The 25,432-nt window shown below is 40.1% G+C and overlaps 1 protein-coding gene across 2 annotated transcripts in view; it reads left to right on the top strand.

The window, feature by feature from the left end:
* Positions 1-2,210: 2,210 nt before the first annotated feature.
* Positions 2,211-25,432, top strand: part of arhgap4b (Rho GTPase activating protein 4b) — a 45,483-nt gene continuing 22,261 nt past the window's right edge. For both annotated transcript variants that reach the window (XM_034145128.1, XM_034145127.1), the window contains exons 1-4: positions 2,211-2,373; positions 13,798-14,151; positions 23,547-23,718; positions 24,249-24,411. In XM_034145128.1, coding sequence (XP_034001019.1) covers positions 14,082-14,151; positions 23,547-23,718; positions 24,249-24,411 — 405 coding nt within the window. In that variant the 5' untranslated portion in view covers positions 2,211-2,373; positions 13,798-14,081. The remainder of the gene's footprint in view (positions 2,374-13,797; positions 14,152-23,546; positions 23,719-24,248; positions 24,412-25,432) is intronic.

Here is a 25,432-nt window from a genome sequence, read left to right as displayed (position 1 = left end):
TAGCCTTTGCAGACCATTGACATGCACAAAAAAGGGAAAGAGAAAACTCCAAAAAGCATAATAGAGCATCTTTAAACTGACATTGCTGTCACAATATAAAAAAACGATATGGTGCAGCCCTTTTCTTAAAGTTATAATGAAGATTACATGTGACAAAATTGAGAGCCATATCAAAATCTTGTAAGCTTGATGAAAACAACAAAAAAAGCCAGCCATGACAATAAACAGGCTCACACGCCACATTGAACAGGGCTGTGCTACCTTATATGGTAACCCTAACCCATAGGCACCCTGTGGTAGTCTATAATCACCCAGATCAAAGGGGCAGCAGGAAATACCCTCTTTACAATCAGCTAGACTTCTTTGTGTCTGCTCTCGGTTTCTGTGGTTTCATTTACGAAGTTATCGCGCCGGCGCCGGTGCAATCCAAGGATTAATTACGTCCGTGACATACCGTATAGCCTACGGGCGAGGATTTGATTTTGTTTAAGTGTACCCTCGGTGCACATAACGCGCCTGCACCAGATGTTAGTAACCTCATTCCCAGGCAATAATGCTGGCAGTGAGCGAAGGCAGAGACATGATGCTGCCTAATGTTCATCATACCTACTGTACTGTTAGTGTACGATGTGTATCTGTCCAGTGTTTGTTTATGTGCAGGTGCATCGGCCTGACATATTGGATATATAACGTGTTTTTCTATAGGGCTACAACTAATAAACTCAATTGCTAATTTCAAGTCTTCTTCTTTGAAGTATGATGTTTTGTTTTGTGAATTATGGACCTATTTAGATTGAAATTAGACGGTAAAGCCAGGTAAGCTTTAGGATGTAGCTCCCTGATTGACAAGTCACTATTACTGTAGGGTTGTAAAACACAATTATTTTCATTATTGATTCATCGTTTATTCCAAAAAAATGTCAGAAAATAGAGGGAAATGTCAAACCCAATTCCTCATAGTCCATTGTGATGCATTCAAATGTCTTGTTTTGTCACTCCTTAACCAAAAGATGTTCACTTATTATTATTGTATTAAACAGAGAAACCGTAATTTAAGGGTTTGAAAAACTGTATTTTCTTATTTTTTTGCATGAAAAATGTTCAGTCATCGAAGCAGCCTGTGATTACTTCTCTTACTATTCTCTAATGGATTAGTCGACTAAATGTTGAGGCTCCTTAATGTATAGTAGAGAAATACACGTAGTGAAAACAACAAAAAAACAGTTGATATTTTATTCATTACAATGCTGCATTCAGGATGATAGATCTACCTCGATGTTTGATAAATTGCCGTCTAAAACATGGAGTGAAGGGATGAAGGATGCTGAGAGAAACGCATTAAATCCCTCATCCTGTATCCAGCTTTTTACTAGAATAAATGTATTGTTGTCTCATTGCTTAGTACATGACATGATACGTCCATTATTGACTCATCGAGTGGGATTGATCTGCGAAGGAGTAAAGGGAAATGTGATCCACTGTCGATGCTGCATCTCTTAATCAGAGTGTGTTTTTCTCAGCTGTTGAAAAGGAATAAAAAATGCACCGCATCCGGCACAACAGACAGGAAGCCCTGCTGTCTGTGTGTGTGTGTGTGTGTGTGTGTGTGTGTGTGTGTGTGTGTGTGTGTGTGTGTGTGTGTGTGTGTGTGTGTGTGTGTGTGTGTGTGTGTGTGTGTGTGTGTGTGTGTGTGTGTGTGTGTGTGTGTGTGTGTGTGTGTGTGTGTGTGTGTGTGTGTGTGTGGTGTGTGTGTGTGTGTGTTTGTGGTGTGTGTGTTGCTTGCAGCTGCTCGAAAACATGCCATGTCCATAGCATGTGTGCATGGAAACGGCTGCAGCACGAGAGAGGTAAAGGATGCTGTCATGTGACGGCAAATAATACAAGGTCATCAGAAAAACATTTGGCGAGAGAAAGGGATGGAGCGAGGCAGTGAGGGAGGGATGGAGATGGATGGAGAGGGGGGGGAGAGCGGGAGCGAGGGATGCTGAGGGAGAAAGGCAGTGTATTCATAGCAGCAGCGGTATTTATAGCCGCCCAGAGGAGAGGAGAGAGCAGGGGGCGGGGCTTGGGTTGGCTTCACGAGGCAGAGAGGGAGGGAATGGGAGGAGAGAGAAAGGGGGACGGCATATTTGGCAGGAGAGGGAAGAAAGAAAAGAGGGAGGGCTGTTTTTGAGTGTCTGAGAAATGAGAGAGAGAGAGAGAGAGAGAGAGAGAGAGGGAGGAGGGTTCAGAGCGGAGAGAAATCTGTCAGATTCAAACACACTCCTCTCTCCGTGTGTGTTTGTGTGTGACACAGAGAACGAGGGATGATGAGAGGAGAGGAGGAGAGCGGAGGAAGAGATAGAGAGGGACAGAGGAAGAGCACAAAGTGAGGTATGTACGGCTGCATGTGAATCCAAAAACAACCTGTGTGTTCATTTATAAATATATACGTGTGTGTGTGCGTGTGTGTGTGTGTGCGTGTGTGTGTGTGTGTGTGTGTGTGTGTGTGTGTGTGTGTGTGTGTGTGTGCATGTGTGCATGTGTGCATGAAGTGATTATCTGTGTGTTTATATATAGTTTGTTTAAAAGGCACACTATTCACTGGGGGGGTTTCTAAGTGGACAAATGGATGTTATCAATTATGTAATATGTGTGCACCATTTTCAGTGTTGATGCTCTGTGTGTGTGTGTGTGTGTGTGTGTGTGTGTGTGTGTGTGTGTGTGTGTGTGTGTGTGTGTGTGTGTGTGTGTGTGTGTGTGTGTGTTTACATGCTTGTGTAATTATGACGATGTGTGTTTACGTGCCCATTGTGTGTGCTGCCACATTGCCTTGACCATATGGGGGTGATGTACAGCCTTTTGTAAATATAACTCCTCTATCACTGGCTGTGCTGCGAGAGCCATGGAACCTTAATCCCCCCCCCCCACCCCACGCCAGCTTCCACCATTGACAGCTAATTCACATTCTGTTATTATATAATGAAGATAAGCTAATGGCTCAAACAGCCAACCTCTTCTCTCAGAGGCATCCACAAAGTCCTTTGTGCTTGAGTGCAACAACAAAGATTGTGAGGGTAATGTAATAGAGCAGCCTTGTTTTTTCAACAGAATCTAAAATAAATTATAAAAATCTCGTATTTTATTTTATGAGTATTAGATTACCTAACCATAAAAGGAGGTCCGCTTTCAGCATAAGGTACAGCTTCTTACACATATAGTATGGTTGTTAGTCTCACGATTCAATCCAGAAGCAATTCCCAGTGGATTCTTGATTTATTGCATTGGAGTAGATCTTGAAATTAGCACCCATAACCAATGGGTGCTAGTAAAGGTGGTCAGGCAATTTATTGGATGAAAGCATAGTAAAGTGTCCGCAAGATTATGATGTTTTTTATTTATAATGTATAGCAACTGTGTGCGATAATGACACCATACAAAGCTTAAACTATAACTAACAGTTTTGACTATAATGTTCTAGAATTTCTCAATAATCCTTTTTGGAATGACAAGGTTCAAGTTCAAAATGGTAGGCTAATGCTGTGCGCCTTTTTATTTCTCATTAACTTCTTCTCTTTTGTGATCATTTATTGAATAGAGAGACACAATTATGAAACAAGGGGTGATGGAAAAATATATACATATATTACTAAGATAAAAAAATAGAAACAATTTGTAGACAATGGGCTGTTTTGTAATTGGGACATTTTCCAAAATAAATTGTAAAAGTAATAACACTGATATTTTTGTGTGATCTTTCAAAAATGATGACAATCCAACCCCAGCAAGATCTAGGTTCTTCAGAATAAAATCAATGACAAACTTTAATCACTGAAATGCAGCTCAAAGGTTGTACATTTAAAATGTTCCCAGTCAAGTCTGCTCAAAGATGCAAATACCTGACCACAAACACAATGCTGATGGTTGACCATCTTGCCTTCATTGCATCGAAACCACCAAGAAGGAAGTTGCTATAAACCGACTTTTTGATTCACAAAGAACAAAAAAATCACTCTCTGTACTTCTGAGGATAATGTCACAATTGATCTATTTCAGGTGCTTCTGTTTCTGTATTAGCACAAGGCACATGAATTGATGCTCATTCTGATAGACTCACTTCTTTCGGGTGAGGGCTAGGGTTAGGGTTAGGAGAATGTCAATACACATTATCCATGACATGTTCCTCCAAATTTGAAACAGTATGAGCCTAAACATAATATTTAATTTCATCCAGTTATGGAAATAGTACTAATTTCTTCATTAGTATTTTGAAGTATTTGGTTTAGCTTCAATGTTTACTTAACGCAAAACGTACACCCCCAAATTACCCAATGACCCACCACGTGCTACCTTGAATTCGTAAAAAATAACTTTGATTAAAGAATTAGATTACATTTAAGTAAGGAAAACAGATTAATCCAAATCTTACTTATCCAGAGGATCCTTACTACTTCCCAAATACATGCATTTCACCATGCACATGCAATGATTCCTGGACCTGCAAAGTAACAAAAGCCATCAGATGAAATGTTGTGGAGTAGAAGTTAAAAGTAGCACAAAATGGAATTACTTAAGTACCTGAAATTGAGCCTCACTCAAAGAACCTGTAGCACAGCAACACTTCAAAATGAGAGGTAGTACCACATTGAGCTCTAATGACTCTTCGGAAGGGTTCCAGGGAATGTGCTGCTGGTGGAGGAGTGGAGGTCTCAGCAGGGCGGATGTGGCCAACCTGACAGCCTCTCCGCCTCACAGTGCACCGACTGTCTGAAAACTGTTTTCATTTCACTTTTTTGTACTCCTTTTTTTCTCATTTAGGCTCTCCACCAGGTCTAACAGCAATGCATTCCACAAACATTGCCTGTAAATGATCTTTTACAAAAAACTCCACCATCAGGACCTGAGAAACATAGACGGCAAAGAAAATTATTTATCTCCCTTTGGCTTTAATTTCGCAGCCTTACCTGATACAAACATGCCATCAGTGCTTTTGCAATTTTGCCCCATGGCAGAATCTGAAAGGCACCATTACTTCATTAGCTAAATTGCCGAAGACAATTCATTCTCACCCTTTAATTCTAAACGTAACAAGTGATTGATGGCCACACTTGGTTTTATGTGATGCATTATGTGCAGTTCTCCACTGCCACCTTGAATCTTATCGTCCCTGTGTTGAGTCTTTTGGCAGTAATGAAGCTGCTGCGTAAAACTCTCTGTGAGATTTGCAGGTACGGTGTAAAGATGGTGCAAGAGGCAAAGACTGTGGTGGCATACTATGTGATGGTTTCCTGTTTGCACAAGCAGCAGTTCGGAAGGATATAGAAGAGTGTACAGAGAGTCTGGCAAGAAAAAAACTCTATGAACTTCAACTTTCTTTGCTGCTTTGCATAGCCAATCTTGCAGGGTTTGCATTAGGACATAGCTTCCTTGCAACTGCCTGAATCACATGACGTGTTCTAATAGAAACTGTCAGCCTAGAGCCAGTATTGGGGCACTCCACCTGTTGAAGAGCAGGCTATCTGTATGAAATACTTCCAGATCTTGGTGGCAGTTAAGCAAGCAATGAAGGAGCTGATATATGTATAGGCTTCAGTGTTTTTGCAGTATCATGCTTGTTAGCCAATAAAGACTCAGGGTCTGATTTGCAATGTTCATTTTATTTAAAGCAAGCCTATGCTACTTTTGGAAGAAGAAATAGCACTTCCTTCCTCTTACAAATCTAAAATTGAATTTATCCGCAAAAGTGCACTGTCACTGAATTTAACTTAGTCTGGGTTTGTGCTACCTCATGGTCTGGCTTGAATAGTATCTTATGTTTGCAAACCTAACCTAGATTTTGATTTTGATTAAGTCAGTTCCTTTTCTACTGTATTTTATGGCCACAGTGGCTTCTGATAAGTTAAAGTTATGTAGACTTTCTTACAGAGCTACTGCAGCTGTTTAGTTTTGCTACTGCAGTAAACAGTGTATATCAATGCTCTTGCATATCAATGGTGCAGAAGCTAAGATATCCTGACTTCTTGTATCAGTCAAGCTCAAAGAACACTGGATTGGTCCTTCCCCAGTGAACTGAACGTGTCTTATTCCAACTAATGAAATGTTTTACCAGCATAGCTAGTGCAATCAAGTAAAACAATTAGTTTTTAAACTGGGAATAAATACTTTTAACCTATGTTATCTTAACTTTATGCTAGCTAATGTTGAGTGTGCACTTGCAAAACATTAAAACTTATAATTTTTTATTGCTCCCTTCTTGCTAATCAATAGGGTCATTCTTGCAGATTTGAATATTCGAAAAAAAGGACATTATATAACTATTTCCACAATTGAAATAAAACTGCTCAAGATGAGTAAACTAGCCTAGACTTTAAGATATCTCCCACTGGAAGTATCTGCAAAATATCTTTTAAAAAACGATATTTCCAACCGAATAGCATCATTTAACAAAAAAAGACATGGCAGATGATGTTGCTCTACCATAACCATAACATGGTTCAGTCTCGTGATGAATCAACTTCAGGTCATGAGGGGTCTGCAGAACAGAAGCTGCTGTAAGCCGTGACTTTCACAGCACAGGGTCTATCTGCTGATAGTTTCAGCTAATTCCATTACCCCCCATGTCGCTGCTGAACCTATAGACCCTGGACGTAAGATAACACGTCACCCTATCATATTCCCCTCCAAGGAGGCTCTGTTATTCTGTCAGCAGAATAACAGAAGAACTACTGGCCTGTTTTCCATGAAGTTTGGAGGAAAAGTGTAGCATAGACTAACTAAGGATCCTTTGAAATGTTGAGTGGCTCACAGGGCAGACACCAAAATAATATGTATTTCTGCCAAAGAGGATTTGTTTTTTGATCCGGCTTGTTTTTTTGAAAGTAGTATTAAAACCCACAGGCACAATATTTATGAAACATATATAGTGTGAAATGTTGCAGTCTTTTACCTATAGAGATGTCTTTGGCCAAGGTCTGCCATCTCTGAATGCCCTTTTAGTACTTAAAATATCTTTCTTTCCCTGTATGATTGTTATAAAGTAATTTTAAGCTCTTAAATTTCCAAATTAGATGAATTCTTATTCTAGTCTTTCAAACAGCAGCATAAATTGCCACAATCTCCTTCCAATCCTGTTTGTGGTTATAACAAGCATCTCCAGTCAGTCTGTCAGACAGACACTCTTTCTAACTTTTCTATGGAGCAGTTAACATAGAGCACGTTTGACAGCACAGATTAGCATAAGATCTTGTTTGACACTATCATGCCGCCTGATAACATTTCAGAGTTTTTCTGTGATCATTCTGACTGATAAGGATGGAACTTCCAACGCTTCTGCGTGCCGTTATAGCGCAGCTGAAACCTCCTATTTCCCAAAAGTCAACTTTTCAGGAAGTGAGATAATCTGGCCAAGATTCCAGTTGACACCCATATGTTGTATTCTTGACGTTTTACGCTTCCTTAGCAAAGGTTTGGCTTTGTCCCAGGATCTGCAGCGATCAGAGACCATGTTTTACTCATAGAAGGCAGCTGTTGAGAAACAATGCAGCTGTATGGATTTGAGGCGAGACACTACAGGCAAACTCATTATTTTTATGAACTGGTCACAATTATGTGTATTCTGCCTCCCTAACATGCCTTCTTTCAGACAAGGGGAAAAAAACGTGTAATACAAGAAATACGTAATCGTTTTATTACTAAAAACATGGTGAAAACATTGGTTTTCATTGCTTTTAACAGTATTTTCTGTCTATGGATAGAGTAAGAAAAATAAATGTCTGTTGTAAAAACATTTGACTCTAATATGCTGAAAAAAATGAACCAAGAAATTGGAACATGAATTTGCTAGTTCAGATTTCTGCTCTTTAAAAGTATGCACATTAATGCATATTTCATAAGAGAATGCTTAATTTGCATATTCAAACCTACAAGTTGTTATATAAAGAAAGATTGTCTTAATGTAACAAACAAATGGGGGAAGTTTCACAGTATTATCTAGGTTAAAATCTCACCTCCTGCAAGACACTCAAAAGACCACACTTCATACAGTAACAGGGTCAACGTCTCAGTGCGATTGGCTCTCGGCGATGTCAGGAAATCCCCTTACAGTATCACTCGCACTATCCAACACAATATCCCACTTGTATTACTTCTGCTCCGTGCCTCATTTTTTCCGTCAGAGCAAATTAGCAGAAAATCCCCTCAAGGATCCATCGCACTGTACCACACATCCTCTCATCCTTAATCTGCTTTATATGCGACCTCATTCTTTCAATGACCTTGACTTAAAGTGTGAAACGCAATTCCTAGATAACCTCTGTCTCTCTGCCCTCGCTGCCCCTTTTGCCCCCCTCCCCCTGCTCCTCTAAGTCAATCGTGGTTTTTCCCTAGTCTTTTTTCTGTATCTCTCACATCCCCTCCTCTCTCTTCCTCAGATAATTTACTCCTGCTTTGTTCTGCGCAGATTAAGGTCGCGCACTGATGAAGGCCTCTGGAGCCCACAAGGTCTCAGGGCCCTCAAGGTCTCATTTTCTGAAAATCTCTCTGCCGCTCTCGACTCTCTAGTTCTTTCTGAAACCGTCAACAAAGTGTGTCTGAAACACAACGACCGCATAGTTTTTGAAGAGGAAATTAGTGACTCTTTTAGATTTGAACCAAACCCAAAACGTTGCTTGAGGTTGATTGAGGAACAATGTTATTCATTTTGAGATATTTAAGGACAGTCTTCATAGTTGTAATCTCGAACTACGGAACGCAAGACGTTAACTTTTCTCTGATATAATCAAAAACAGCAATAACACACGTGCGTTATTTTCAACTGTTGACCGACTATCAAACCCCCGCATACCAATTGCCCCTGAACTCCTCTCTACTGAGTCATGAGTCAACAAATTTGCATAATTTGAAAATATAAGATTAAGGGTGAGTGCCTCCATTTCGGGAAAGGGGTCTATGGCAACCATTCATCCTCTTAAAATACACGTAATCCGCAAGACACAATTTGATCTCATCAGCCATAATGCCCTTGAAAACATTGTGTTGCATTTAAGTTCTTCCTCCTGCTGCTTAGATAGTATTCCCACAAGCTTCCTGAAAAATGTTTTTAACTGCATGGCATCAGAGCTACTAGAGATAGTCAACACCTATAGGACAGTTCCCAAAAGCACTAAAAACAGCAGTAATCAAGCCTCTTTTAAAAAAAAAAAAAACCTAGACAACTCAATCATGCAGAATTATAGGCCAATTTCAAACCTACCCTTTATGGGTAAAATTATAGAAAAAGCTGTTTTCCATCAGCTCAACTCTTTTTTGGCACAAAATAACTGCTTTGATGCTCTCCAGTCTGGATTCAGAGCCCATCACAGCACTGAGATCGCACTTATGAGGGTCTTAAGACTCTTAAACGACATTTATTTAAATACAGACAAGGGGCAAATCACTATTTTGGTACTGCTGGACCTCAGTGCCACCTTTGATACAGTGGACCACAAAATATTACTGGACAGACTAGAAAACTGTGCTGGTTTATCTGGCAAAGCACTTAATTGGTTCAAATCGTATCTGCAGGACAGGGACTTCGTTGTGTCGCAACAAACAGCAATGACTTGTGGAGTTCCCCAAGGGTCGATTCTTGGTCCAATTCTATTCAACATATACATGCTTCCACTAGCCCAGATCCTAAAAGTAAACAAAATGTCGTACCACAATTATGCAGATGACACTCAGTTATACATTACAATAAAGCCTGGCTACTACGGACCACAATCCCTCATCAACTGCATGGAACAAATCAGTAGCTGGATGAGCAACAACTTCCTACAATTAAACAAAAACAAAACAGAGACAATTATCTTTGGTGCCAAAAGGGAGGAACGGGCTGAAGTAAGCGCTAAACTAGAAGCCCTACTACTAAATAAATCAGAAAAGGCGAGAAATCTAGGCGTAGTTCTGGACCCCGACCTCAATTTCAAATCCCACATTAACACAATTACTAAATCAGCATACTATCACCTGAAAAACATAGCCAGACTTAGAACATCCATGTCTCAACAAGACCTTGAAAAACTAGTTCACGCATTTTGTTTTTAGCAGGCTTGATTACTGAATAGTGTATTTCCAGGTCTCTGTAAAAAATCGGTTAAAAAACGTCAACTAATCCAGAACGCCGCTGCCAGAGTCCTGACCAAAACAAAAAGAGTAGAACACATCACCCCAGTACTCAGATCTCTGCACTGGCTAACAGTAGCTTACAGAATCGATTTTAAAATTATATTGCTAACTTATAAAGCATTAAATGGTTTGGGACCCCATTATGTCTGACATGCTGCCCTGTTACGAGCCCCCCAGAGCTCTGAGATCATCGGGGGCGGGCTTACTCATTGTTCCCCGGCTCAGAACCAAACACGCTGAAGCAGCTTTTAGTTTTTATGCTGCCCACAAATGGAATAAACTTCCAGAAAACTTGAGGTCTTCACCAACGCTGAGTTCTTTTAAGTCGAGGCTAAAAACACTACTTTTTACAGCTGCTTACCCAGAAGCCTTTTAACTTGTTTTAGCACTTACCGTATTTACAATGTCGTTTTTAAACTATTTTGTATTTCATTTATGCATGGTTTTCATGAATCTGTTATTCCATTATGTTTATGTATTGTGTTCCTCTCTGTTGTTTTACTATTAAGTGATAATGATCATGTAAAGCACTTTGAATTGACTCTGCGTCTGAAATGTGCTATATAAATAAACGTACCTTACCTTACCTTACCTTACCTTACCTTACCTTACCAGTGAAAGCAACAGACTTCACTGCAGACTACTAAAACCTGTTGAGAAACTGACACAGGATGTGGTCAGTGAAGCTGCCCCGTGTGTAAATGTAAAAAAACAGACACAATGGGTGTGTGAACGTATCTTCTCAGTGCAGTTAACGCTGACTAATTAACAACCATGCAAATGCCTGTGTCTAATGCGCTGTTAGCATTTAGTCATGAGCGTGTATAGACTAATTTGGTTAACCTTTTAAATGTACGCTAGCTTGGCAATCTACTGTTTAGAACTCCAGATGTTGATTTCCCTTGTCATCCTACTCTTTCAACAGCATCCAACCATTTTAGTCAACTAAATCAAGTCATAAACTGTCTTTAAAGGGCTAGTAAAGTGATTCAATATTGCACTTCCATAAAGCATGAAGGCTTGCATGAGACAGATCAAAAAAAGACCATTCAAAGACAACACAATAGAAACTGAGATATACAGTATTCCCTAGTTTTGTCACATGAATGCTTGATCCTACACTTCCCATAATGCCTCTTTAGATGACACCCTGCCTGCCTGGTAAACAACCAATGCTTTTGAGTTGATTCCCAAAGTTTGAATGTTTTCCAAGACAAATATAGATGCGAAGGTGGAAGTTCTATTTTAGGCGTTCCATTTTTTATCCTGATATACTCACTACCAACCCTTCAGACGTTAGCTGTTAGCTAGAGGCTTCGGCCGTGTCTATGGGAGTGTGCCTAATGTGAGCTTAAGTCAACATTCAGCTGAGCTGAACACAAGCACACAGAGATGGTGCTTTCTGTGGTTTCCCTCCAGTCTCTCCTTCTTCTTCCCCTATCTATAAATATATGAAATAAGCACAGGGAAACACACAGATTTTTTTAACTTGTATTTTGCTACTGCTGGTAAATTATTTTCTTATTGTATTGTCGACTTAAAATGTACCAGGCTTTCTGTCTGAACACACGACCAGCACAAAAGATGAACAAAAGTGTTACAAATTATCTGGTTCTTTGAAAAAAATCGCAGGTACAAGACTGTGTAAATAGTATAGGAAACACCCCCTATATCACCGAGCAGAGAAAATACAATCTGCAGCTTGGATGATTTCATTTGACTACGGTTTACATTTTAACGATTTAAAACAACTGTGTCAATGGGAAGTGTTTTACATTCGCAAGAGCTCAAAATTGTGCAATTGAATTGCTTCTTCTACATGGCAACAGTGGCTGAGGCTGATAAGTATTGTGGTATTTAGACCTAACTGCCTAAAGAAAAAGTTGAAATAATTAAAACTGGTGGCCATAACATTACTCTATAGACTCACCACATTATTATCCGATTGACTTAGATATCTCTATGTTGAGCCAATGTATATGGAGACACCCCTGATGACATTACTATGGGAATTTTTCTAGGTTTCTAGGTCTGTCAAACCCTTTCCGAGCCTTAAGTTACATTATACAACTGTTTACCCAATTGGTACATGCTGGTTAAATTGACTTTGATGCAGGAAATTGGTGAAGTTTCTCTTTACCACCAATGGTAAACCACAAAGCAAATGTGCGAAATTGTTATACGTCAACAAATTGCGAGTCAACCAAAGGTAGAACACTTGATGTTAGCTAGAGGCTTCGGCCGTGTCTATGGGAGTGTGCCTAATGTGAGCTTAAGTCAAAGGCTGAGCTGAACACAAGCACACAGAGATGGAGCTTTCTGTGGTTTCCCTCCAGTCTCTCCTTCTTCTTCCCCTATCTATAAATATATGAAATAAGCACAGGGAAACATACAGATTTTTTTAACTTGCATTTTGCTACTGCTGGTAAGTTATTTTCTTATTGTATTGTCGACTTAAAATGTACCAGGCTTTCTGTCTGAACACACGACCAGCACAAAAGATGAACAAAAGTGTTACAAATGATCTGGTTCTTTGAAAAAAGTCGCAGGTACAAGACTGTGTAAATAGTATAGGAAACACCCCCTATATCACCGAGCAGAGAACATACAATCTGTAGCTTGGATGATTTCATTTGACTACGGTTTACATTTTAACGATTTAAAACAACTGTGTCAATGGGAAGTGTTTTACATTCGCAACAGCTCAAAATTGTGCAATTGAATTGCTTCTTCTACATGGCAACAGTGGCTGAGGCTGATAAGTATTGTGGTATTTAGACCTAACTGCCTAAAGAAAAAGTTGAAATAATTCAAACTGGTGGCCATAACATTACTCTATAGACTCACCACATTATTATCCGATTGACTTAGATATCTCTATGTTGAGCCAATTTCTATGGAGACACCCCTGATGACATTACTATGGGAATTTTTCTAGGTTTCTAGGTCTGTCAAACCCTTTCCGAGCCTTAAGTTACATTATACAACTGTTTACCCAATTGGTACATGCTGGTTAAATTGACTTTGATGCAGGAAATGAGTGAAGTTTCTCTTTACCACCAATGGTAAACCACAAAGCAAATGTGCAAAATTGTTATACGTCAACAAATTGCGAGTCAACCAAAGGTAGAACACTTGATGGTCGACTCTGCATCGTACTGTGAATCTAGATACTCATCTTTGACAATTTTCATTTAGGAAATTTGTAAAGCTTGGTACAGCATGTGTATGAAAAAAATCATTGGAGACATTTGCTTGTGTATTTTACCATTACCTTTATGGACGCGGCTTACCCTCGAGGCCTTTTAATATCCTTCATTACTGCTGTTACTCATCACCTCCCATCTTCCCATCCCCCATCCCCCATCCTTCATCCTTCCTTTCTCACATTGCCCTCTTACTGTCCATTCTGTGCTCTGCCCCCCCCCCCCCACCCTTCGCTGTCCCTCCTATTAAATCTCTCTTCTCTGGTGTCACTGTCCCTTTCTGTCTTGTCGCCCTGGCCTCATTTGTCCTCTGGCTCTCTCGTTTTCACATTCTGGCCTCTATAAATTTCCTTTTCTTGCTCCCTGTTGTCCTCTTGTCATCCATATTCTTGTCTCACCGTTATCCTCTCTGCCCCTCCCTTCTTGTATCTTTCTGTATGCTGTTTAGGCCACTTCATCTATGGATCAGTACTCACATCTGAAACCGAAGGGATTCCATGAGCAGATCGACCAGACTTGCATTGCCGCAGAGAGCAGCCCGTCAACACTGATGCCCCGCACGAAACTGTAGAGCAGCGAGGCCAAGGGGTCAGGGAGGGAAGGTCAAGGACGACAGACCCGAAGCAGGAACTGAGGTTGAAAGGTTTCAGAAAACAATACTTAGAGGCTACGAGAACAACCAGGGGTCAGGAAGGACAGTCTCATTGACGGGCAAGAGTCAAGAGGTCAAAGATGATGACGTCACATGTAAAGCTGAGGAGGGAGAAGGGAAGTCTGGCCGAGTACGATTCGCAGATGAAAGGTAAGCCACTATGGATGTGCGTGCACCCAATTACAAATGTACATTACATTAACATTATCAGTTATTTTCACTTCCAATCTAATGATGTAGCAGGGAAAACCAATGAGTAGCGGGCAAAATACATCCACAACGTTAAGGGGAATAGTATTGTTAGGTTTCACCTTTACGCAGGTAAGGTTAAAGGCACCAAAAGTATCTGTTAGGTTCAGAAGCGCATCGAGATTTGTCTTGGCAGATGAGAAGCGCTATATAAATTAAATTTATTATTTATTATTAGAAGAAGGATAATGGTTAGGATTAAAATAAGTACTGTATGCCTACATTTGTCACGTTACATTACGTGAGGTGTAAAGATTGTCACCAAGAACTGGTTCCCATCGAGAAGCTACGTGTGTTGTTTCATGTTTCAGTAAGTTTCAGACCGGAGCCATGGCGTAAAATAATAAAATAAGGACCAACTAATGTCTGAGGCGACACATCCCATTTTTTCCCCCTGATAATGCGACATGGTCAACAAATGAACAGGAGAGATAAGGAGTGGTGCGGTGATGACGTGCTTTAGGCTGACCTGGAAGTTAGCATCGCAAAGGCTCCCTTGACAAAAAGCTATGGGATTTCCCCATTGGATTTTGGTAAATTACAGACCTTTTTTCAGGCTTCTAACCACAAACCTGTTCAAATCACCATTGACTTTCACAGACAGGAAGTGGTGAAATGCTAGTTTAAGATACTAAGATGTGTTTTCACAGCAGTAAACAGTAAAATAGATATTAGAGACCACCATTTTTTTTAACCCAAGTAAATGTTTAAATACAAATATATTTTCTTTTATTTCCTATATGAATTGTGTTTTATGCAAACGCTATAGCTGATAATAACGAAGTTAAAAATTAAATAAAGCCATTTGCTCTTTTTTTTATGATTGATCGAATCGGTATTGATAAATTCCCATGCCTAGTTTCACGTGAATTACATATGTTGCATCACTTTGCTTACTTAGGCTACGTCAGTTAAAATAAAACAACATTTACTTTTTGCTTTACATCCATGCTCTTATCTGCCCTAAGTGGACTTCATTGTCTCCTCATGCTCTTACCAGTGAGCAGCCATGTCAATAGATGATAACAGCGTTCTGTACCTATTCGTAGGTGTTGGAGCCCCCTTCTAACCCATATCTAGGACACTGATAACGGCCATTTAATGGGCAGATATCATTCGAAGCGGGTGGTGTGTGTGTCCTGTGCTTGTCTCCATGTACATCTGTGCCCTTTTATTGCATGTCTGTTTGTGCCGCTGCACTCACCTGCATGCATGAATGCATATAGGATAGCACATGTGCGTTCATGCATGAATGAGTGCTCTACACATTCATCCAGCTGCAGACTGTCAGTGAACGTCTGCGGCAACCTACAATTTATAACAACACAAACATGCTGCTTGGTCATATTTGACATATAGCAGTTAGCAAAATAACCTCACCCTCAGTTGGAATAACATGTTTAAAAAGAAAGTAAAATGGAGTCTCATTCAGCAATATTTAGAAAGGCAATTTTTATTTTATTTTTCTCTAATCGTTTATTTGAACCAGGACAGTGCACATTGATGAACACTTTAAAACAAAAATAATGCTTACAAGTGTAAATGAGCCGGATTTTAGCTTTGAGCTCATTTCCATCCGTAGTCCCGTCACATACAACATATAAGAACATGACATGTATATGCCTATGTATATAGGCGTGTGGCGCAGTGGGTAGAGCCTTGGTGTTCAGATCAGGGGGTCACAGGTTCAAAACCCACTGCAGTCAGCATGTCATTGTGTCCCTGGGCAAGACACTTCACCCCAAATTGCTCCTGTGGGGATTGTCCACAGTATTGAATATGTAAGTCACTTTGGATAAAAGCGTCTAACAAGTAACATGTAATATACATAGCAAAAATAAATACATGATATGTAGAAAGAGCATGAGCAGCATACAAGCATTTACCACATGGCAGTACAATGTAGCAGCTATGATATATAAAGTGCAAGATAAGATAAAAGTGCTACATAAAGTGCAAGGGGAGATACCCCTGTATAAAAGTGCATTTAGCGGTGATTACACGTCTGTTTGTTGCTCTATCATTCTTTAAGTTGTCCTTTAAAACTTTAGGGCTGTCCCGAATAAAAATGTTCGGGCTCCGGATAGTAATCAGCAGTGAATATTAGAATATTCGGCCCGCGCGGGAAGGGGGGGGTGCGTAGTAATCAGCAGCGAACCGCTTCAACACGTGTATTTGTATCGGTTTATTCACGGCATTCATTTTGTTATTCTACAGTAGCCTATTGTTGTTTTATAGTTATTTGTTCATGTATATAACCCAATTTGTGTTCTTTGAAATTGAAAAGAATATTGCATTGTGTTTGTTACTTTCGTTGCAGTTGTATATGTCTTAAGTGTCATTTGGCTTGGCTTCCTATTTTGTATGGAAATGCTTTTATTTTGAAGGAGAGTTAGCGCTGTTGACAGGAAGTTGTTGTTGCTAGGGAAACAACATGACGGAGATTAACGGAGAAAAAGTCATATCTACATATAAAGACGGAGAAAGTAAACAATAACGTTTATGGTTAAGTGTTAGCACCCCCCGAAGAGGCACAAGCTCTTATGTTGATATTGGAGTTTTCAATAAATTCAATTTGGCAGCCGCAGTGCAAAGCAAACGTGAGAGTTCAATTTTTTCAACTCGAGCGTCAAATTCACGTGACGCGTTCTCGCGAAAGCCAATCAGCGTTGGGATTCCCTCTGCCGACGCGGCGCGTCAACGGTATGTCTGTTTTGAATGACGCGATAAAACAAACTGCAAGCCGTGGTGAAACTTGAGGGATTGGAGCGCGTCCGGTGTGAACACATAAGATTATATTGTTTACCTCAACCTCTGTGATTTACTGCAGGTCAAAAAGGGGTGTGTATCCACACCCCTAGGTGAGACCTCAGATGGCGGGAAGAGCTTTGTAATGTCCAGAGCACTATTTATGAAATACTCATTGAGAGAGTTGGCCAACATGGCAGGGTCTTTTATCAGGGTATCATTGATTTTTAATTCTAGAACATTATTTTCCTGTTTGGTATGTTTACTTAATAGTTTATTTAAAGGGGACCTATCTTGCAAAATGCACTTTTGTAAGTCCGGTGTTCCAGGGAACTCAACAAGTGTCAGAAAACACAACCCTCTCTATTTTCCTCCATACCCAAATCTCTAAAAACGGGGCTGCAACGGATCTGATAAAAACTGATCCAGATTTGAACACTGTCCTGACGTCAGGACGGTGGCGCGACGGCTATTGGGCCAACTCTCCACCTATCAGGGGAATGTGGGGTTGGGCCACGGCCGGCCATAGAGTGGCGAATTCACGCCAATCTACTTCCGGTCCATGGGACCTTATTTCGGAAAAATAATGTATTGAAGTCAATGGAGAGAGAAAACGTATCTTTTGATCCCGTTTGAATTGTGCCATGAATTACACATATGATGTTTGTCAATCTTAAAAAATAATTTCCATGTCAAAAAAGTCACAGTTTGTCATAAAACTGTTGAAATATAAGACTGAAAAATACGCAACTAGAAAGACTACAAATCCCAGAGTCGCGTAAGTGATGTCACAATTGTTTTCCTCCACTAAGAGATAGCTAAGATCAGCGCCATATAGATAGAATCTATCTATATGGCGCTGGCTAAGATAAGATAACTTTAACAAGATGCCTGTGTGCTTAGTACCAGGTTGTTATCAAACCAGCAATGGGTCTTGCTCGTTCTTTTGCTTCCCGTCTGATGAAAGGACCAGGAGTGGCTTGATCAAGTTAGCTACCTAGCTAGTAGCTAGCACGTTAGTTAGCATTACAGCCATGTCATTTTTATTAGCCTTAACATGAAGTAACATTAAGTAACCCAAAATGTTAAACAGTAAGAGTAGTAGTCATATTTTGTAAACCCTTTGAAGAGTACTGTCACCGGTGTGATCATTCTATAATACACAATTTAAGCCCGGGGGAGAAATGCTAACGCTAACGGTAGCATCGGCGATCGGCGATCTTTTCTACTTCATGCTATCTGCACAAATGGTTGAAATTAAAAAGACCAGGCAGTTCAGAGAGAATCAAAGGAAGGCAGGCAGGCAGCTTTGCATGACATTCTTCTGGACGTGTTTCATTGTGGTGATAGTGAGGGTAGTCAATCGTTTTGTTGACAAGACAGTAGTGACGGCCATCTTGGTGACGTGTGTTGTTGACCAGAGATGTAGTTCATTGAGCGTTTCACACAAACAAATGTGTTACTTCACAGTTTTACGACACTTTTTTTTTTTTTTTACTTGCAAAATTATCTTTTAAATTGACAAACATCATATGTGTAATTCGTGGCACAATTCAAACGGGATCGAAAGATAATCTTTCTCTCTCCATTGACTTCAATACATCATTTTTCCGAAATAAGGTCCCATGGAGGTCCACCGGAAGGGGAGGGACTTCGCCACTCTATTGCCGCTCGAAAGCGCTGGAGACGCTGTAGTACATATGCCAGGCCTGTAAGTGGCGCTGTAGTCTGCCACAAAAGCAGCGAAGAAGACTTGCCGTGCATGGTTGCCATGGTTTTCCTTCTGTTTATTCTCCGCTGTGGCTTTTTTTCTCCCTCCCCGAGGCAAGCGTTTGCTCCTGCTGCTGTAATTCAATGCAATCCCTCCCCGTCGAGGCAAGCACTGTAATTCTCTCCGGTTAGTCCACCAGCAGATGACAAACACCCACCTCTCCGCCTCTTCCAAGGAATGAGGGGACCGTGCGGCAGAGTTCCAGTTAGGTTTTCTTTCGCCGGGCAAAATTAGAAAAGTGCCGGTCAAAGGTCTTCTTTGTTATTTATTGAGCTTTAAAACAAATGAATAACGACTCTATATAATAATATAATAAAACACGGAGGACGGAGATCTATTTTTATCCCCCTCTTCTGACTTGATCAGAGCACGCTCCCCTCTTCTGCAGGGGGGCGTGGTCAGCTGCAGCTCACAGAATCAGCCCCCTGCAAAAACAGGGCTGGAGAACAGCAAATAGAGCGAAATGAGGCATAGCTAAAATGCATGATCTGTTTGGTATTTTGAAAACAGAAACGTATAAATATACCTTATATAGGTATGGCCCTACAATATATCATTTAAATATAGCATGATAGGTGTCCTTTAAGATTTGCCTAAGATTTTCTACACAAGCAAAGAAAAGCACCCCTATTTATTTGTCTTCAAAGAGCCTTTCAATTTATATCATTTTTTTCATTTATGCACAGGTGGCAGTGTATGGGACTCCATCTCATTAGCATTAGACATCTAGCCAATAATGTTACAAAGTATATCTAATGCACTTGGAGCATTGTGGAATAAAGCAGTTATGGCATTAGTTTGGATACGAAGGTTCCCCATTCAATTAACGTGATTGTGCATGTGTTTACATGTGTATGCAAAAAAGTGCCTTAAACCTGCATTCACTACCAGGGCCGTATCCAGGATTTCCTAAATACCGAGGTCCAAACATGTTAGGGGGGTTCGGGGAGATATTTGGGATTTTCATGATCTAGTTAGGTGCTTTTTAAGTCCTGTGGGGGGTCACAAATTGGATAATATATTGATTTCAAACCATGTCAGCATAAATTATTTTTGAAAGTGTAATGCATAAGAATCAGTTGATTGTTACTATTAATGATCTGGACATGCAGAAGAGGCTAAAATGATCACAAAAACATTGTCAACATTAATTTTCCATGTCTCTCTCCTTTCCATAACCTGCCCCCTCTCTTCCATCTTCTTTAGTCTCTCTGTCTTCTTCCTGTTCATTACTCTCTCTGTCCTCTACTCTTTGTTCAATCTCTCCCTCATTGTTCACTTTTTGCTCCTCCTCACTTGTCGCTCCTGCCAGTGAATTAAAAGCAATTCAACAATTTAGTTCATTTCACTTGTTTGTTTGCATTATTTTTTTAATTTAAATCTGTTTTGTTTGATTCTCAAAAGAGAACAAAGATGTAAGCAAATTGTGTTTTATACAATTGTATGTTATTATGACATCATAACTGCAATAGATATATGTTGTTTTAAGATTATGCCTATTGTCTATAGTGTAAATTAAGACTATTGTTATAGATAAATAGATAGATAGATAGATAGATAGATAGATAGATAGATAGATAGATAGATAGATAGATAGATAGATAGATAGATGGGGTTATTAAGCCTACATTCTTTTGCAGTTCCTCCCTGACTTCCATCACTTTCTCTCTTTCTCTCTGCCTGTCCTGTCTCTTCCTTACCAAAGCTGAGCTTCGACTGGCATAATCTTTTCATTATATCTGAGTCAGTGTAAAAAGAAAACAATACAATGTTATCTTCAATGTTTTACTCAAATTGAAATGAAAGAAAAGCATTACAACGTTTGTTAAAAGGTAATCCTTCTGACATTGGATGAATGTAATTAACTTTAGCTCTCTAGCTAGTTTATTCACGCAATTTAAACCAAAGTATAGCCTATAGCTGCAATATAAGTTAGTGTGCATGTTGTCAGACGTCCACTGACTAACGTAGAGCGTTCACAAAGGATCTGCTGGTCATATGATGTCCTGATGAACAGAAACACAAGCAGCCCGCTGGACTCAGATCTCTAGATACCTCATCACTCCTCCGCTGCTCCGATACAAGTCCGGGCTGCGGTGGTTTGTTGATACATGTCGTCTTCTTCTGTTTGCTTTAACCGAGGCTACGTAGTTATGCAGCGCCCCCATCGGCAGTAAATGGAAGTACTACAAAGAACCCCGTTTAGTGCAATTATTTCACAAGTTTTGTATACACAGCTCGAAAAATATTACCGAGGTCCGGACCTCGGTGACCTCAATGGTGGATACGGCCATGTTCACTACAAAATCCAGCAGGGGGCAATTGCGCTGGTTGTAAAAAGAAGTCTGATTGTGGTGAAGTCTATGAGAAAATGACCCGACTTCACACTTGATTCAGTAAACATTTTCCACTGAGGTTATGGTGGCAATTGCCAGTTTAAAGTATTCTTTAATACAAAATGATGTTCTTTTTTAAATACATGGACCCATTTAGAGTAAAACATACGATAACGCGTTAGGGCGTGGCTAACTTGTGATTGGATGCTATTCATTTTGGATGTATTTCATGGTTTTGGTTTAGAACTTTGACTTTTAGTGTTTTTTCAATTCATAAAAGTTAATTGTAACATTTTGGTTGCCTAAAGACAATTTGTCCAGCATTACGTTGTACTTTTCCCCACCCTCACTTCTAGTTCATAAAACAATATAGCAATAGCTAAAACCAAGATGGCACCGGCGAAAATATCAAAGTAAAGGCTTTAACCCTCTGAGACCCACGGGGCCGTATACAATCCCAAATATCACGTTTTGTTCAAAGCGTCATAACTTCTCAGCTGTTTGAGCCAGAGACATGCCATATTTTTCCTCTTGCCGGCGGGCGTGTCTGAAACCAATCGCATGAATCTCCCGTCCCGGACACACAAGCACGCGGTTTGATTGGCTAGAGCTTGTACTGGCATATGATTTGATTGGCTGACGCTTCCGTCGAAGCTTCAAAAGTTGAACATTGCTCAACTTTTGAAGCGAGCAACGCGAGCAAAGCGAAGCAAAGCGAAGCAACGCGAGCAAAGCGAGCAAAGCGAAGCAACGCGAAGCAACGCGAAGCAACGCGAGCAAAGCGAAGCGACGCTCCCACAATGCAGTTCGGCAAAGCTTGACGTCACCCCATCCAAAGTGAATGGGCAGAAGCGTTGAAGCTTCAACGCACGCCGCCGTGTGGACGGGCCGTTAAACTACAGAAACGGCAATAAACAACTCTATTAAAGTGGACCTATCATGCTATATTTGAATAATATAGTGTAGGACCATACCTATATAAGGCATATTTATACTTTTTTTTTTCAAAATACCAAATAGATCATGCATTTTAGCCATGCCTCATTTCGCTCAATTTGACATTTTTTAGCTCTGTTTTTGCAAGGGCAGATTCAGTGAGAACAGCACCATCTACTGGCCTGGCATATGTACTACAGCGTCTCCAGCGCTTTCGAACGGCAATGGCCGTGGCTGTCTCCTCCTGATTGGTGGAGTTGGCCCAATAGCCGTAGCGCCACTGTCCTGACGTCAGGACAGTGTTCAAATCTGGATCAGTTTTTATCAGATCCGTTGCAGCCCCTTTTTTAGAGATTTGGGTATGGAGGAAAATAGAGAGGGTTGTGTTTTCTGACACTTGGTGAGTTCCCTGGAAACCGGGGACACATATTCATGTATAAAAGACGTACAAAAGTGCATTTTGCATGATAGGTCCCCTTTAAGTTTTTCATTGAGAGGCGTTTACTTATTTCGGTGAAACGAATGTGCATAAAGTTTTAAAAGATGCGGATAGTCTCACCTTGATTCTGGCGCATTGCTTATCCTTTTCTGTCTGTTTTATAGGTCTAATCTCATCCACCATCTTTGTTTGTGACGTAAATAGTGTAAGAGTCACGTTTCTGAATCGGACACTCTGAGTGGATGCAGTCACAGCCAATCGGAGTCTGATTCAGAGTCAGTTCCTTTGTTTTGTGTACTGAAACGAGAGCCGGTATAATTCCACGCGCGAAAACAAAATAAAAGTTGGAATACGTTCTTTTAGTGTTTTGAAAGTAAACTGAGGTATGGCAAGGAAGTTTACTACAGCTGAGGCTTTGGAACTGATTTTTCAAGGGGACGATGTTGATGAAAATTCAGACGAATCTGCTCAGCATGCCATGTGTGATTGTGGACGGGAACTAGACATTATATATATATCATGTATCAGTCTTGACAATAAAAATGACAATTCCTTGCAAAAAAACGCCCATGGACACTGCCCAAAAGAATGGGCATAACTAATGAACAGAATAAGTTAGAATCTTCTAATCAGTTCTGATACAATGATAATAAATGTGTGCAATTGTCTGTGTTGAATGTTTTTTTCAATGTTATGGTTAGCAGTTATTTTTAATAAAATAAGTAAAACATTCAAGCTCCGTTTTAAAATTTAAATAAATGTATGGGCAAATATCCCATATTATATTGTATAAGTCTCTAATGAGTGACATATATCATTAGCTGAGGTTGTGCTGATTTCTGGGATGTGTAACACTTGATACTGTAAAGAAATTACAATTTATAAGGCATTGGGGTGGATATTTTTCCAAACAGTTACAAAATAAAGGACACACTGTGTGTGTGTGTGTGTGTGTGTGTGTGTGTGTGTGTGTGTGTGTGTGTGTGTGTGTGTGTGTGTGTGTGTGTGTGTGTGTGTGTGTGTGTGTGTGTGTGTGTGTGTGTGTGTGTGTGTGTGTGTGTGTCAGACCTGCGCACTCAGCTGACAGACCAGATCAAGATTTTGGACTCTCAGGTGGATGTGAAACAGCAGCAGCTCTCAGACCTCTCAGAGTTTCTGCGGCGCCGAGGCGACATCGAGACTGAATACGCTCGCGCCCTCGACAAACTCACTGAGCGATACACACACAAGACTAAGAAGTAAGCATTCAGATCAGAATACCTTTATTAGTCCCACAGAGGGGACATTTACGTTGTTACAGCAGAAATAGAGCCAAAGACAGCTTAATGTTATGTAGAAATTTCAGACATTATGTACGAGAGCTAAATCATGACGTCAAGTGTAAGATACATTTTCATTTTTATTTATACGATTTTTCTCCCTGAGGTTTGGTCCCCCCCTAGAACCGCCCATGTGCATTAGGCTTCCCTAAGTATAAGATAAGATGGAACTTTATTTATCCCCTTGGGGAAATTCGGGCGTTTATAGAAGCAACATTGTCAGAATTCACACAAAGTAAAAATTAAATTAAAATTAAAATAATAATACAGCAAAAATAAAGTGATAAAGTAACTATTGAATGAAGATAGCACAGTCAAAAGTTGAGCATTTGTATGAACATGTTAAATATATTTACATAAGTGTGGAGATGTGAGTGCAGGTTAAGTGTACATGTAAGGTGAAGTGTTTCATGAGTCTGTCACTGAGCATGGATGTGTGTTTTCTTCAGGAAGGAGCAGTGGGGTCAGTCTGTGTGTCAGGTCTGGTCTGTTCTGCTGACTCAGACTCGGTTGGAGAGCCGGGAACATGCAGTGCTGGGTGACACCTGCTGCAACACACTCACACAGACACTGGCCCACAGTACGGAGGACACACACCGCCTGCACAAACGGGTGAGAAGACCTTCGATGTTAGGTCACACACACACAGGAACACACACAAGACCTAGTCCAAGACCTAGTCGTCATTCTTCTCATCTATTGTAACATTTAATGTATCATATTCAGTTCTTAATAAGGAGTTGTGGCAGTTAGTAAGTAAGTGAATAAGTCTTTTAAATGATTGCTTAGATGTCAAATTAGGTTGGTACAAGTTTAAGAGATTTCAATGTTTTGTTCTTATCCAACTCAAGGATTTTGAAGCATTTACTTTTCATTTCATTGTCAGTTGCTAACGAGTGGCTAAATGACACTACAGAGTTCAAAGAAGTGAAATGTAATCACGCCTAAGACAGGGAGATTACTCAGCGGTGGTGGTCAAGTGACTGTTGTAGTTCATTTATAGCCTAGTGTTAGCTTTTGAGCTCTGGCGATTGTAGTTACACTTGATTAATTATAAAGGTTGGTTGCAGTCAAATTGTCAAAAAAACAGCCGTTATGTCTTTTCCTAACCACTTTTCCTTAAACTCTTGTGTGAAACGTCACAGGGTTGAGGAAAATGTCATCAGGTCTTAGGAAAATAGAACTGCTATGCTAAGAGAATATGACTGCACTTACACTTGGAGACGTAATTATGATGCAAATGAACACCTGACCTAACTCAGTAAACACCTTTCTTTCTTCATTTTACAGTAGGCTAACTACTGTTTATCCACTTTTTGGTTTAACATAGTGTTGAAAGTTCAAAACATAATATTTTGGCAAGTTACGGCATAAATGTGCAACTTACAGTTATCCACGTTTGTCAATCACATTCACAATCAGCCGTTTCCGAACGCCTGAATATTGTGTCAAGTTAAATTTTGCGACCGCAAGTAGTCCACTCCATTAGTAACCTTTGAGAGCGAATTGACCACTCGAACGCAACCCCGCTGTTCATTTGTGAAGTTTATCTTTCTGAACAAAGCGTAGGCCTATATAACATAAACCTTATTTTTCCACAAAGAGTATTTTCTGCAATATTGCAGCAATATCT

This window comes from Trematomus bernacchii, unplaced genomic scaffold (genome assembly GCF_902827165.1).
Source record: "Trematomus bernacchii unplaced genomic scaffold, fTreBer1.1, whole genome shotgun sequence".
In the NCBI taxonomy this organism is placed as follows: Eukaryota; Metazoa; Chordata; class Actinopteri; order Perciformes; family Nototheniidae; genus Trematomus; species Trematomus bernacchii.
The sequence above is the reverse complement of the archived record's forward strand: the minus strand, read 5'-3'. Positions and strand labels throughout refer to the sequence as shown.